This window comes from Manacus candei, unplaced genomic scaffold (genome assembly GCF_025592945.1).
Source record: "Manacus candei isolate 608988 ecotype Guabito, Panama unplaced genomic scaffold, ASM2559294v1 h1tg000041l, whole genome shotgun sequence".
NCBI classification, from domain to species: domain Eukaryota; kingdom Metazoa; phylum Chordata; class Aves; order Passeriformes; family Pipridae; genus Manacus; species Manacus candei.
Window position 1 is genome coordinate 755,292 of NW_026138089.1, and position 14,537 is coordinate 769,828.

At 40.9% G+C, this 14,537-nt stretch overlaps 1 protein-coding gene across 5 annotated transcripts in view; it reads right to left on the reverse strand.

Moving 5' to 3' along the window:
• Window positions 1-8,357, reverse strand: part of GK (glycerol kinase) — a 78,383-nt gene extending 70,026 nt beyond the window's left edge. For 2 of the 5 annotated variants that reach the window (XM_051795076.1, XM_051795075.1), the window contains exons 1-3: window positions 8,188-8,354; window positions 1,131-1,204; window positions 382-488 (exon numbers count right to left, since the gene is read on the reverse strand). In XM_051795076.1, coding sequence (XP_051651036.1) covers window positions 382-488; window positions 1,131-1,204; window positions 8,188-8,265 — 259 coding nt within the window. In that variant the 5' untranslated portion in view covers window positions 8,266-8,354. Of the gene's footprint in view, window positions 1-381; window positions 489-1,130; window positions 1,205-8,187 lie in introns of all 5 variants that reach the window. The other 3 variants (XM_051795074.1, XM_051795073.1, XM_051795072.1) reach the window with 2 other exon arrangements.
• Between the last annotated feature and the right edge of the window lie 6,180 nt (window positions 8,358-14,537).

The following is a 14,537-nucleotide window of genomic DNA, read 5'->3' on the forward strand; positions in this document are numbered from 1 at the left end:
ACTTCTAAAAACTCATCTTTCAACTTTTACTGCTTGACCTATATGCTCTAAATCTCTCTCTCTTTTTTTGGTCACAAACTGAGATAGCAACAACACTGACAGCAAAACTAGCTTTTCCCAATAAGTCCTAAATTAAATTTCAGAATTTCTTCATTTATCACTTGTCTTTGATTTTACAAGATTAGGTTAAGTCTGCATTGCTAATATACACAAGGGACTTATTTTCTCCTTATTCCTCCCAAAAAACCTTCTTTTAACTCCAATTTAACATTTTATTTGAGGCTGCACATGCTGCCACCTTTCTACTTATTAACTTAAAAACTAGAGAATCTGAATTGCTCAACCACGAGTATGTTAAAGGCCTCAGTTACCCCTAAGTACCTTTTATGTTAGAGATGTTTATGTTCAGTTGTTTCAGTTTTTCACAGGTCTTCTCCACACATTCAAAGACAGAGTTTAATATTTCCTTTGGATCTTGTTCCACCCATCTTTAACAAACAGTAAACACCAGTTAGCAAAAAAATTACATTAAAAAAAAGAAATTCTAGTCTGAAAAATAAGCTGAACATTTTGATACAATTATAACTACAAAACATGTTTTACGTATCTAGGAAAATATAAGGAATTTCAAACCCTTTTTAAACTGTAAGCTGCATTTTCACAAAAATGCATCTGCAGAAAGCAAAGAATTTTGTTTTGTTTTACTCCACATGGGGGACATTGGCAGCAAATGGTAGGTCAGTTAGGAACAAATAAACAAAAAAAAACTCATTCAGAAAACAAACTAAGATATTTCTATGGATCGAGCTGAAGACTATGACTAAATTGTAAAAATGACCCCCTTAAATGAGATGCTAAGTCTCATTTAAATTTTAGTTTTAAACTTTGAAGTTTAGACATTAAATACAGTAACGAGTGATCAGAGCAAAACAGTAAGTATTTTTATTTTTTGTAACTCAAGGCATATACTGAACACCCAGTGTGAGTTATTTTATGCCATTTTTCCTACAATACAGTCTTTTATGGCGGATACTATGCTCTTAATAATTATTAATCAACTTGAGTTTTGATCACTCACAGATAAAAATACATAAGCTCTACACAAATAAAAAACAAAAAAAAATTCATACCCTTCTCTAGGGAATTTTTGACTTATTTCGACTTGATGGTGACTCAAGAGCTCTGCCGTTTTTGCATTAAAAACCTGCAAATAAATTGCACAACGGAATTTTCTGTGAACACAGAAGTTTAAACAATCAATTAACATTTATTCTTTTGAACAAATACAGTGCTGTGATAATGGATAGTAATTGTCTATCAGCAACTCCGCTATCTATATAACCTAGGTTCAGATATATGCATTTTTGTAATTAAGATAGGCAAAGAGTATTTTGGTAAACTTTACTGTCAGTCTGTCAATCACAACTGGTTTTTTTTCCTGATGGATTGGGAAAGAATCACATTTTTTATTGTGGTGGTTGTAGATGCATTTTAGAATATCTCCCAGTAGAATACCCCTTGGTGTTGGCAATAACATTTCTTTAGTTGCTGTTGTGATAGTGTAATGCCAGAGCTATGTGTTTTCTTGGGTTAGCTCACTTTTAAGAAGAGCGAGAATCTGTGAGAAATCACAGAAGGGACCAAACTGTGAAGAGAGAAAAAGCACTCAGGCAGAACCCAGTTTACCTCAAAAAAATCTACAAGTACGGAGCTCATGAACAACCTGATAAGAAAAGAATGCCACTGCAGCAACAGAATACATTAAAAAAGAGAAGAACATGCAGAAAAGTAGCTTAAATTTGGATATACTACAACAAAAACCAGCAGAGTGGAGAATCATGAGGACTATTTTAACAGGTGTTCTTAAGGAATCATAAGTTAGAGGTTCTGCCTTGCAGTAGGTCAGGTGGAACGCTCAACAATCTTCATTAACCATCAGCAGCCTGTTTCCAAAAGGAATCTCTGCTGTGGCCAAGTTAAGATGACACCTGGTAAAACATCCATCTCAACTGTACAATGAGTAACCCAGAGTAACTGAGTGGGCAATGATGATATTCCTATGTAAAGGGCTCTTTCTCACAAGCATCATGCAGAATCTTTTGCTTGAAGAATGTTCAGGGACCTGGAAAGTAAAATCTAACAACAGGTTCAGGTGAACTGCAGAACATGTCAGAAGGACATCATATTAATTTTTATGACAAGCAGAGTTGAACCAGATTTAGAAACCACTCACATGCTAAAGAAACAAATTTCAGTTATACCCATCTACCCTCCAGGATACAACTTAATCTTTTTTAGACTTCCTTGTTAATGCTCTCTTCTCATTCCACAAATTTTAGGAATTTCTCTTAAAGCTTTTAATCCATAAGCTCTTGATTACATTTAGACAGTACACTTTACTCTGAAACTATTAGAACAATTCTGACAAAAAGGAGATGAAGTTCTGATTCTCCAGTTTCTTTGGAACATTGAAGTGTATCTTCAGAGTAAAACTTTGAAGTTTAGAAACATTCTACTTATACAGTAGAATCACTGAAAAATTCAGGGTGAAAGGGACCTCAAGAGATCTCTAGTACAACCTCCTGCTCAAAGCAGGATCAGCTATGAGATTAGACCAGGTTGCTCAAGGGCTTTTTTCGTAGGTAAGTCTTGAAAACCTCCGATGACGAAAACAGCACAACCTCTGGAAAACACTGAAAGCTAATTTTCACTCTCCACTGCTGAGAAGGGAAGTCTTAAAAAGGTATGTGATTGTTCTTTTCTCCTAGCAGTTGGAAAGATTACGTAGAGAGAGTACCACCATATTCTTTTTGCTATATTTACTTATCTATGTTTCATGTACCAGTTCAGCCTTGACATGAAGGTATGCAAAAAAAAGGTCCCTTTCAACCCAAATCATTCTATGATTCTATGATTCTACACTGATAAATAGAATTCTGATGCGTGAAAAGATGCCAAATATGAAAGAGTCATTAAATTTAAACATAAAAGATGATAAATAAAGTAGAAATTAAATATAGCAAATGGGACCTCACAGCCTTCCTTGCCCACTCCCTCCAAAACCTCCCAATTGTTGTAAAAAAAAATTCTCCTATATAATCCCTGTTTTTCTTCAACTGGTGAGATAGGGAAGTAAGTGACAGTAAATATGATATTGTGTGCAACTTTGGTCGCCACAATATAAGAAAGATATTAAGCTGTTAGAGAGTGTCCAAAGAAAGGCAACAAAGATGGTGAAGGGCCTTGAGGGGAAGCCGTACCAGAAGCAGATGAGGTGACTTGGTCTGTTCAGCCCGGAGAAGAGAAGACTGAGGGGAGACCACATTGCAGTTACAACTTCCTCGTGAGGGGAAGAGGAGGGGCAGGCATTGATCTCTTCTCTGTGGTGACCAGTGAGAGGACCTGAAGTTGTGCCAGGGGAGGTTTAGGTTGGATATTAGAAAAAGGTTCTTCACCCAGAGGGTTGTTAGATGCTGGAACAGGCTTCCCAGGGAAGTGGTCACAGCATCAAGCCTGACAGAGTTCAAGAAGCATCTGGATAATACTCTCAGGCATATAGTGTGACTCTTGGGGATGGTCCTGTGCAGGGTTAAGAGTTGGACTCGATGATCCTTGTCCCTTCCAACTCAGTCTATTCTGTGACTCTGTGAATAATTCAGATAAGGTCAATATATTCCTCTTGGAACAGGTTTAAAGTATATTTCTGTAATTTGTTGGGAGCAGAGGCTTTCATTCCTTTCATATTGATTAAGAACTGGTTCAAATTTATGATACCGATCTCTTGCATTTTGTAGAATGGGGGAAACAGTCAAAGTCAGTTTTGTCCTTATTTTATCAGCAGTAGTCATGAAAGAATTGTCTATGCTATTTGGACACGTAGAGCTATCTTGAACAGAGATGAAAGTGAAAGTCACCAGATATGTACTAAATTATCTGGTGAGAGAATAAAGAAGGCATAAATAACACCCATTCTCCACTCCCAACAAAGAATTAGAGCTTGAGCCTTGAGTCTCAAGACTGGAGAGAAGAAAGACCTACTTAGCCATGCTGTATGTGAGCAAGCAGACAAGTACAAGGGCTGAGCACTTAATTCAAGCTCTTTATAGGATCTTTAATATAATACATCACATGAAGGGGTGCAGTTACTCGTATTACATATTATTACATATTACATTCAGTTTTTATTATCTTAGTGGAAAAAAATTATTATCAATCCATTATAACAATTTTCAAAGAATGAAAAGAAATACGAGGCTCACAGAAGTGATGCAAGAAGCTGCACACCTGAAAAGACAATATAGAAAACAGATTTTAGAAGTAACTTTCCATGGCTCTCAACTTTTGTAACCTAACTCTGCCTACAGAAAAGCTATTTTTGTTAGTCTTTGCTGTATCCTCATGAGTTTCTGTTAAGCTGAAACAGCCATGGCTTTGCAGGCAAACAAGCTCAGATCTGGAGTTCTGCAATTGCATTGAAATCAACCCAGTTGAGGTAAGGATGATAGACAAACAATAATTCTCTCTTTAGCATTTAACCAGGAATGCAGATAGTCAGAATTTATGAATAAGTACAGTTTAATGAGTCTCCGAGAAATCATCTTTCTTGGAAGACTCCTGATGAACAGACCTCCCTTGCTCATGATTATGGGATTAAAGCACAAAACTGCACTGCATTTTAAGTGATAGGAGCTAGAGAAAAAAATGTATTTGCAATATTTTTAACCCTTCTTGGCTAGCTATGCAATCAAGTTTTGCTTTTTCCCAAAAGGTCATGTTACTTCAGTAGAGAGGTGAAATGAATTCCCCTCTGAAAGGTAAGCTCTGTAGGTACTAATCTCTTCCTTACCTAAAATCAGTTTTTGTTTATTGAAAAGAATGCTTGCAGTGTGATATATCTTTATTTGAATGCTTCTTCTGGAGATGAAACAAAGGAAGAAAGAAATATTTCATAAGGGTGAGAAAAAAATTTTCTATGTCTGCCTGACAAACCTAGTACTGTACAGGTACTTCACTGTATATTTCAATTCTTGCTGTTCCTGGATAAAATGTCAGAAAGATTTTATCCAGCAAGTACTTTTCAAGAGATCAAACAGTGGTTCAGCTCACCATTAGCTATTGAGCCTTAGACTTTTGCAAAAGAAGTTATAGTGGATTTTTATATGATTCATGAATAATGTAAAATGGAACATGAGAAATGCAAGTATTTGATGAAAATATTTGACAAAACATCTCAGCCAGAATTTAGTTTTCTGTGTACACTTGTTTAGCCTACTCAATTTATTTTCCTGCTTTGTATCTTTAAGAAAATGAGCCTTAAATAATTCCACTGGTACTTGAACCACTGAGCTCTCTCTGGTAACTCTGAATCTGTTATCCAGGTTCAACTGAACTTAACAGAAAAGTTGCAAGCTCAAAAATAGTTACATAGTTAATTTTGCAAAAGTAGCTTATCAAAGTAGAGATACAAAATAGGGTTCCTGAAGGATAAAGCTACAGCATAAACTAAAACTGCATGTGTGTTTTGCATGAGAAGCAAAGATAAATAAGGAGTGACAGTAACAGAAATGCACCTGAGTTCTGGTGCTTAATCACTTGTGCTCACACAGACTCCTCATTCACTAACAGACTGAAAACTTGTGCCCCTACACAGAATAATTTGTTCTGAAACTAATCTCTGGAGGTCATCTAGCTCAACTCACTGTTCACTAAATTTAAGACCATGTTGTTCAGGGCCTTTTCTCATGAGGTGTTGAGTATCTGCAAGGCTGGAAATTCCACAGACTTTCTGGGTCCTTATAGTGAAACATTTCTTCTTTCCATCTATTTGAAACTTTACTTGCTACAACTTGTGTTCATCGTGCGTTGTCTTTTTCTATGCATGTCTGAGAAAAGGCTGGTTCTGTGTTCTCTACAAACTATGATTGGAGAGGTGCAGACAACTGGTTGCCTCCATCTGAGAGGGCATTTGAACCCATCCCCACAGCTGTTGATGAAAATACTGTGGGGTATCAGCCCTCATTGCTGACTGCTGTGGAACGCCACTGGTAAATCTGCCACCAGTAGTTGTAAATTTAGACTGAACTGCTGACACTACTCTTTGGCCTCATAGGACCAGTCAGTTTTTCACCCAGAACTCTTTAACCTGGTCGAAATCATCTGTCTCCCACCTTAAAAAACTACATAGGCAAAGTAAACAACAACTTGATTTTGGCTTGTGACTTGGCGGAGACAAAAATTGTCGGAAGCACTACAGAAAAAAAAACTGTAGAGAGATCATTGAGAAAGGCCAGCAAAACAACTAATGGTAAAAGATCAAGAGGCAATAAGAGAGCCAAGGAAACAACTCAAGCACATACAACGCTACATTATATTTTGGCTTAAAATATTTCAGAGCGAAGTCTCTCTTCTAACTGTAGCAGTCCCTTTCCAGTACAGAATTCTCCAGATACACTTGTTATCTGCATGACCAATGTGGCTTGTAGCAGATCCTTGCACACTTTGCCCTCTTCTTTCCCTCTCCTCCATGTTCTGATTTAACTCAGTGATCACATATCTTATTTGCTCTAATCCACGTAACTTCATTATCACAATAGTATGATCACACTGCCAAGTTTAAGACAATGTTGTATTTTGACATGAGTTGAGAGAAACTGAGACAGATACAAGAAGAATTGAAGAGTGACAGACACACTACACTTTTTGAAAAAATTAGGGAGCACCTGATTCCTCAAACAGAGGAAACATATCTCATGCAGACAGGCAAAATGCCCCCTGACTGCATACAAGCCATCAATGAATGTGTCTAGTGTAAGAAATTCCTTGTAAGAGGAACTTGTAAAAAGCACGTACATATAAATTTAAAGTTTGCAGTGTCTCTTTTAGTTCTACTCGTGTTATCCTTTCAGGACAAGAAAAAATTAACTTGGCGTATATGTAAGAGCAGATAGAATTTATCTTCATGTGTTACAGGGAACTTCTTTAGACTTGTTCCCAAAAAGGACTCCTGACTGGCATTCAGGACAGCCTACTGGTGTCATTTGTCAGTTTGGAGTTTCTCTCCACCCCCAGATCTGTGTTTTGTCATTTGACAATCCCATGAAGGTCGTGATATTGAGTAACAACGGTAACACAGGTCAAGAAGATATTCTAGTCTCCTGCTTCATGAAAGAACATTTCACCAAAAAAAAAAAAAAAAAAAGAAAAAAAAGAAAAAAAAGAAAGCAAACCAAAACATTCAACTTCCCAATTCAATACTGTGCATATCTGACAACATTTTATATCTAGTCATTATCTCTATCCCTTTCATGGAGGAATTTATCAGTGGGATTCAAGTAAGTCAAATTACCATGACTTACTGACTAAGGGACAGGGCATTTGTAGAGATTTGCAAGCAGGAAGCTTATACCATACCTTTCATATATAATAACATTAGTTACAGTCTATTGCATAATATACAAATAACTAGATCCTTCAAGGCTTATATATACGATTAATATATTAATTGTTCCATTCTTAAACAAACTTCTCTTCCTCCAGTGTTTAAACAAGTCGGTGTTTCACAAAGGTGTGCAGGTTCAGCCACCTGAATACCTACAGTGCACAGGATGCACTGACACGAGGGCTGGAACCGCAGCAGTCACTCAGCAGGCCCGGGTAGGTTTTAGAGGGGAGCACAGCGGAGTCATCGCATTGTTTGAACAGCAGCTAATCACAGTCCCTGAACTCGCACGGATCTACCTCTCTAATGCCGGAGGACCACGTCCGTTTGATTCCGTTCAGGGCGAGACACTCGACCCGCAGATTTAAAAGGGCAGAGATTTAAAGCGCAGCCTGCTCGGAGCAGCGGGATTTCGCGGTCCCGTGGAGCAGCAGAGACGCTGGTCCGGGGCTCGCCCTGGGACCGCTCCCGGCCGCGCTCCGTGAGACGGGCGCTGCTCCCGGCGGGAATGCGGCACCGGGACACCGGCGGGAACACCCCCGGGCCACCGGCGGCACAGAGGCAGGAGCCGGGTCAGCGCACCCCGGCCCTGCGGGCCCGCTCCCCCTGCCCTTCCCCAAGGGCACGGCCAAGGACCTCGCCGGGGCGGAGGGGGGAGAAGGCGCAGGAGCCGCGGGTCCCCCCCTCAGGCCGTATGGGGGGTGCTGCCTGCCTCCGGCGCCGCCCCGATCTCCCCGCGCTGTGCTCACCAGGAAGCGGCTGGAGCTGGTGCCCTGATCGATGGCTCCCACCAGCGGCCCCAGCGCTGTCCGGTCGGTCGCGGCCATGAGCCCGCCCGCCCCCGCTCGGTGCCCGCTCGGCTGCCCCGGGCCGGTCGCTCAACGCCCGTAACGGCCGCGCCGGCGCCGCACGGGCAGCTCGCGGCCGGCGGCGCGTGGCTGGCGGGTGAAGCCGGCGGCGGGGGCGGGGCGGGGGGCGCTGCCGCGCGCATTGTCGGTGCGCGGCCAATCACCGCCCGGGGCGCGGCGGGGGCGGAGCGGGAGGGGCGGGGCCGGGGGCGCGCGAGGGGGTGTGTCACATGACGCACGTTCGCGTCACGCCCTCAGCCCCGCCCCTCACCCCGCCCCGGCGCCCCTTGGCGTGAGGGGGGAGGTGGGAGGGCCGAGGCGGCTGCAGAGCGGGGACCGTGTGGCTCCCGGGGGATCCCGCTGAACCAGCTCCCGGGCACCAGCCTGGGGTCACTTGTGCCCTGAGGCGTCGTTCCCTGGAGCGAAACCTGTTTCTCTCGTAATCGGAACAACCCCCTCGCTCTCTGAGGCGGGATATCCCCGCTCGGGGTACGCCAAGCCGGGACGTCCACTGGGAATCTTTGTGTTCAGAGGGAATACTGCCGCGTATTCTGTATTACTGCAAAACTGAGTGACCACAGCATTGGCCGAGATATGATATTTTTATCTATGATACAGCCCCAAAGCGGCTTTTCATCTCTTGAAGCTTTGCCCTGCGTTGCGCAGAAATATTCATTGACTTAATAAAATGGAATCTCGGTCTCCCTACCTTGCGTACCTGCTGGTAACTCGCGCTTCAGGAAAAACCCCTGGTGTTGCAAGACCCGTGATGGAATTGCAAAAGCCAACAACGTTGACTGGAGCAATCAGAAAGTTGCCAGTTTACAGTGCCAGTAAATCAGCCCCCACAGACAGCATTAAACTGATTTGCCTGCGCTGTGACTTCCCCATTACTGGTCTGTGTCCAAACTCAGGGTGTTTTGCCACTGTTACTCCCTGATAAGCAAAATCTGGTTGCTGCCACTTGGGAATGCTCTGTGTGACATCTTACCCGGCTCTTCCGAAGTTTCCTTGTTTTGTTTGTTAGTGCTTCAGCTGGCACTTAAAAGCCTTGGCAGGGATGTGAACAACACTAACCACTAATATGTAATAGCAGGGGATTTCATTGCAGCCCATAATTACAAAATCTAAAATGAGACAAGTACAGTTTAGTGGTAAAATGAACATTTTCAGGACTGAGAGTAATGAAACACTGGAACCACTTATCAAATATTATGAAGAATTCTCTATTATTCTTAAATTTTATAGCCAAGACTGGCTACAGTTGAGAGATAAATTTGCTCAGGAGTGTGCTGCAAACCTTAGAGAAGGATTCACAGCAGTTTGTACTAGAAGATTATAGTGATCCTGCCTGGCTTTGTCAGATATCCCCCCTCAACTTCCCTCACTTCTCGTGGTGTATGCTACATGGAACTTCTACTCTAATGCCACTGGCAATAGCTGCAGGTCGCTAGGAAAGCTCATGCAAGGCTACAGGATCTCCTACAATTGCTAATTGTAGATTAGCAATTCAAGGAATGAATCCCATGGTATCTTAGTTAAATCTGAATTAATCAGTATAATTCCTAGGAAAAGTGTGCGGTTCGTATTATTTCTTTTGTATCTTTTAAAAACTGCAGTATTGTGTTCTGAGTGTATTTTAACTCAAGATAAGATGTGATTATTTCCAACAAGGGTTGAAATCTCTCAGGATCCAGAAAGGGAGGAAGGAATGTGACTGATATTTATGCAAAACCTGAAATACTACTGCACCTATGTACAGTTTATAAGGATTACTGAGTTACAGAGATTTTCTAGGAGGTGCAGATCTACCATTTCCTTAGGTGTTCTTTAACAATGCCTGTGTGTGTCTAAGAAGGAGCAGAAGGGTTGGCAGCAATAACCTATGATATTTCTTTACCTGCCGTAGACATGCAAGTAAATCAGACTCAAGGGGGAAATAATTTAATCTGACACTAGAAAATACAGAGTCAGGGAGAATAGCTTATTCTTCCTAGGTCATTCAACAAGTGTGCTCTCTCTTCTTTTACATTCCTTATCAGCATTTGAATAGACCATTTTTTTTCTGTGGTATTTATTGTACAATACATGAGCGTTCCTATTTGCAGAGTACGGATAGTGGGCACTGTCTTAGGGAAGCTGCCTGCAGGGGAAGGAAGGGTGGAGCTGTGGCTGTACCTTTAGAGTAAGAGGTGTGAGGCCACACTTGACTGAGACAGTTTTAGAGGAATTAGCTTCCTTTAAAGGAAGGAGCGTGGATAATCTGTGTGGACTAATTTCTTCTGCTTCTGACTCAGATTTCACTGAGGCAAGTCTACACAATACATCTTAAGTTGTTAACTATTCTATTCTCCTGCTGAAGAACATATGAAAGGGGGGGGGGGGAAGGAAAATAAAGCTTAAGTGCTAGTTGGGAGCCTTGTATATATTATTCATGACAGAAGGAGTGATTCTGGAAGTTAGATATACCTGTTATAACAATTTCCAGCCTGGCAGAAATAATGAAGTCTCCTATTGAATTTGGAGAACTTAATTATGAGAAAGTTGAATTCATTTTCCCAAAATGTTACATTTATGAAGAGGTTACTTGTTTTCAACTGCCTATGCAATGCAGATTCCTGCAAATGGTACTCTTGTTGCACATGCAGCTTTTTGACCTCTTGTTCTCTAAACTGAACTCAAATGGAAGGTTTTTCCACCTCTTAATACATCCCCATGGGTTTGTTTTTTTTAAATATTTATAAGGTAGTGAACACACTTGAAACACATTCTTTAAGCACATAAATACTTGCAGTGCATTTTTATTTTCCAAAGAACTGGTTTCAATAGCACATAAACGCAGTTGTTTGCTTTGGGTTTGGGCTTTTTAGTTTCAGTTTGATTTTCTTCTGTAATCTGAGCAGAATGAAGGGAAGTTGGCAATTACATTCTGCTCTTTCTGGCTGATTCTTCTTTATTGACCTCAGGTTAAGGACAGAGTGTGACTGTGTCAGGCTACTCCAAGCATGTGATACAGTGTGAATTAAGGAGTGGATGCCAGAAGTCCATGTCTTTCCCCTTCTACCTCATAGTGACAGAGGGGACTCAGCCGTAAAATCCTGCTCTTCCTTACAGATGTCTGATCTTTGTGTTCCCTCAGGAAGAGTGGAAGGCCTGGAACAGGTGTAGTTGTAAAGTGTACATGGTGTCACGGTAACGAGTCACGCTGTCACGTGCACCCTTTTGCCTACTGGGAAGTTGGATGGTATGTGTGAGGGTGAATATCCCAGCAATGTGGGGAAACTCCATCTCTCTGGCTCAGTACCAACTGACCTTGGCTGCCAGTGCCCTCACATTTCTATAGATTGTCTGCAGCACCGTATGGAGGGAACTTTTTCGTACATCCAGAGGAGGGTGGGGTGATTCGAGTGAACAATTCTACATTCTGTCTCCTATGTTTGTTTTGGAAGATGTCCACAGGCAGTACTCTGTTACCATTTGGCAAGAATGGTTTTATTGTGAGCCATGACTGCAGTGATGCAATGAATGCCTCGCAGGATGTGTTTTACTTCTGACCTGATATTAGACAATAGTTTTCCCTGAATGACACTTTATATTTAGAATCACTCTCACACTGTTTGAACCCTGAGACAGTTGCTGTCTTTCTGGTGGACAAAAATAAAATTTAGATAAAATAAATTCACGGTTTGAAGACGACTACTACTAAGTGCTTTGAAAAGTAGTTATTAAGCCAGTAAGTCTTTATGTGAGTCATAGAATCACAGAATGGCTAGGGTTGGAAGGGACATCAAAGATCATCTCATTCCAATTTCCCTTCCATGGGCAAGGAACACCTTTCACTAGACCAGGTTTCTCAAAGCCCTATTATTCAAATCAACATGAGGAAATCAGGAAAAAAAAACCACACAAGAATTTTGTATAGATAAAAGTAAATGTTCCTGGGAATTAAAATGAATAATTCAGAGAAATATAAATATTCATTAGTGGTATAGTAGGTACTCTGTGTTTCAAAATCCTTAACTGTGAGACACTTGGTCATCTACCTTCCATAAAAAATTATGACAACTTACTGCAAAATTTACACCTGAAACTTTACTCTTCAGTGAAGAAGCATTTGGCCAAAGCTCTCAGGCACATGATGCGATTCTTGGGATGTCCTGTGCAGGGCCAGGAGTTGGACTTAATGATCCTGATGAATCCCTCCAACTCAACATAATCTATGATTCTACGATTGAAGGGACACATTAAAAATGAGTTAGTTTTCTGCAGGTTCCATAACAGCTGTATTTTACCAGCTTTTTTTTTGTTTGTTTTTTACTTATTTTTGTCAAATGAGTTAACCTAATTCATGTTACATAAACTGATGATAGGGCTAGTTCTCATAGGCTCATTCTATTCTTTACTTTAACCTTCAAGTTAGCGGAAGCAATGCAACTGCTGCTCATACAGAGCATGTTTTCGTGCATCTTTTTTTTTTGCACTGAATGGTGGATATTTCAAAAAATAAGCTTAAGTGAAATTGCTATGTGTGATAGTAGGATTAGAAAAAAATGTGAATTGCTCTAAATCCTGATATTTGACACTTTTACCTCTAAATCCTAGCGCAGGATTGGAAATTTAGTGATATACACTCTAGGCTGGTTTTCATATGTGGTGCAGATATTAAAACCAAGATACAGCAGTGGAATTGTATGAAAACCATGGGACTGTTGCTAAACTGAGTTAAAAAAATTCTGTTAATCATGCAGTAACCTGTGGTCTTACATCATGCAGAAGAACCAAAACAAAGCAGGAGAAAACAAAGCTTTAAGTGACAGGTGCCATATGTCCATAGAGAATACATAAGGATAGTGTGTATTAAAACATACCATCAAATATATATGCTATATGTAGAAATATCTTTTAGTGTATTAAGGAAAACACATATTTAGTAAAGAAAATATTTCCCATCTTTTCAGTTTTCTGTTTCAGTTTGGTTATTGCATGCTGAATTGCTGTGCAACATCCTCAGAAAGGGCATTGAGAATTTAGTACTGATTAAATTTAGTACTGATTATTATATAGTGCTCTAGTCATCTAGGTAATTAGTTGCCCCCAGGATCCATACTTTACCTATGAACTTCAAAAGTTTTTGATGTATTACCTCTACAAAACCTTTTGTGAAAGTGTAATTCCTCTGGCATTTTTTTTCAGATATGGAGAAAGGCTCAGAGCAGTTGAATTACAGGTCAGTGGTCACGTAGCAAGTCCTTAGGAGAGCAGAGGTAAAGTACAACTTTCTCTCGGGTCCAAAGGCACTGCTTTCCCTGGCCACTGCCTTCCTCAGGAATCAGTAACTGCATTCCTGTTGCCCTCAGAGAACACAGGACTAAATAAAGTGATAATGACTGACAGAGGCAGGATTCCACAGGGTAAGCTGATCTAGCCACCCATAGGTCCTAAAAGATGATGTTTTTACCACTACCATCCCGATGCTGGCCATGCAGAGTTTCTGCTTATTGTGCAATGGGTCTGGTTTTTATTGGATCCTTTCCTGAGTCGTCTGAGCTCATTAATATGGCAGAAAACATACCCAGACAAAATAAAAGTGGATTGTTCTCTGCCAAGAAGCTGAATTGACTCACTTGCTGTAATGAGAGCCAGAGCTGGTGCAAAAGCAGAGCTTTCCACAGCAAAGAGCATGGGAAAGGTTAAGAATAAGTAAGAGATGATGTGGAGAAGACTACGGACAGCACGAAACGTTTACCAGCTGCAACCTCTTAGATTGCCTCAGTTGCTCAGAGACCTTCACCCTCCCTATCATCAAATGAAATGTTAGCTGTCCATTGGGAAATTCTGGAGATGCTAATGGACATTATTATCATGAAGACTGGACTATACTGTCTCCTTTTGAGAATAACTTAGAGATACTGCTATGTGTAACTTTAGAATATTTTCAGTTTTAGATCACAAAACTAGTGTATCTCTCATAAAACTGATCGGAGAGCTCAGCTACACTGAGGTCTTCTGGAGATTTTTTATGCTCTGGTTATATTGTAAGGTAAAATGATGTTAGTTACCAGCAGCTGGAGTTTCTTGGGACTAGTAGATAATGTACAAAGAGCATTTGAGAGAGAGCTGTGTTTGCTCAGCCCTAGGAAGAGAAAGCCTAGGGGACATCTTACTGCTGTCTATAACTTTACCTTGTGGGAAAGCATGGAGGAAATGGATGGATCCAATCTCTTGAATTTGCACGGTGACATGACAGGAGT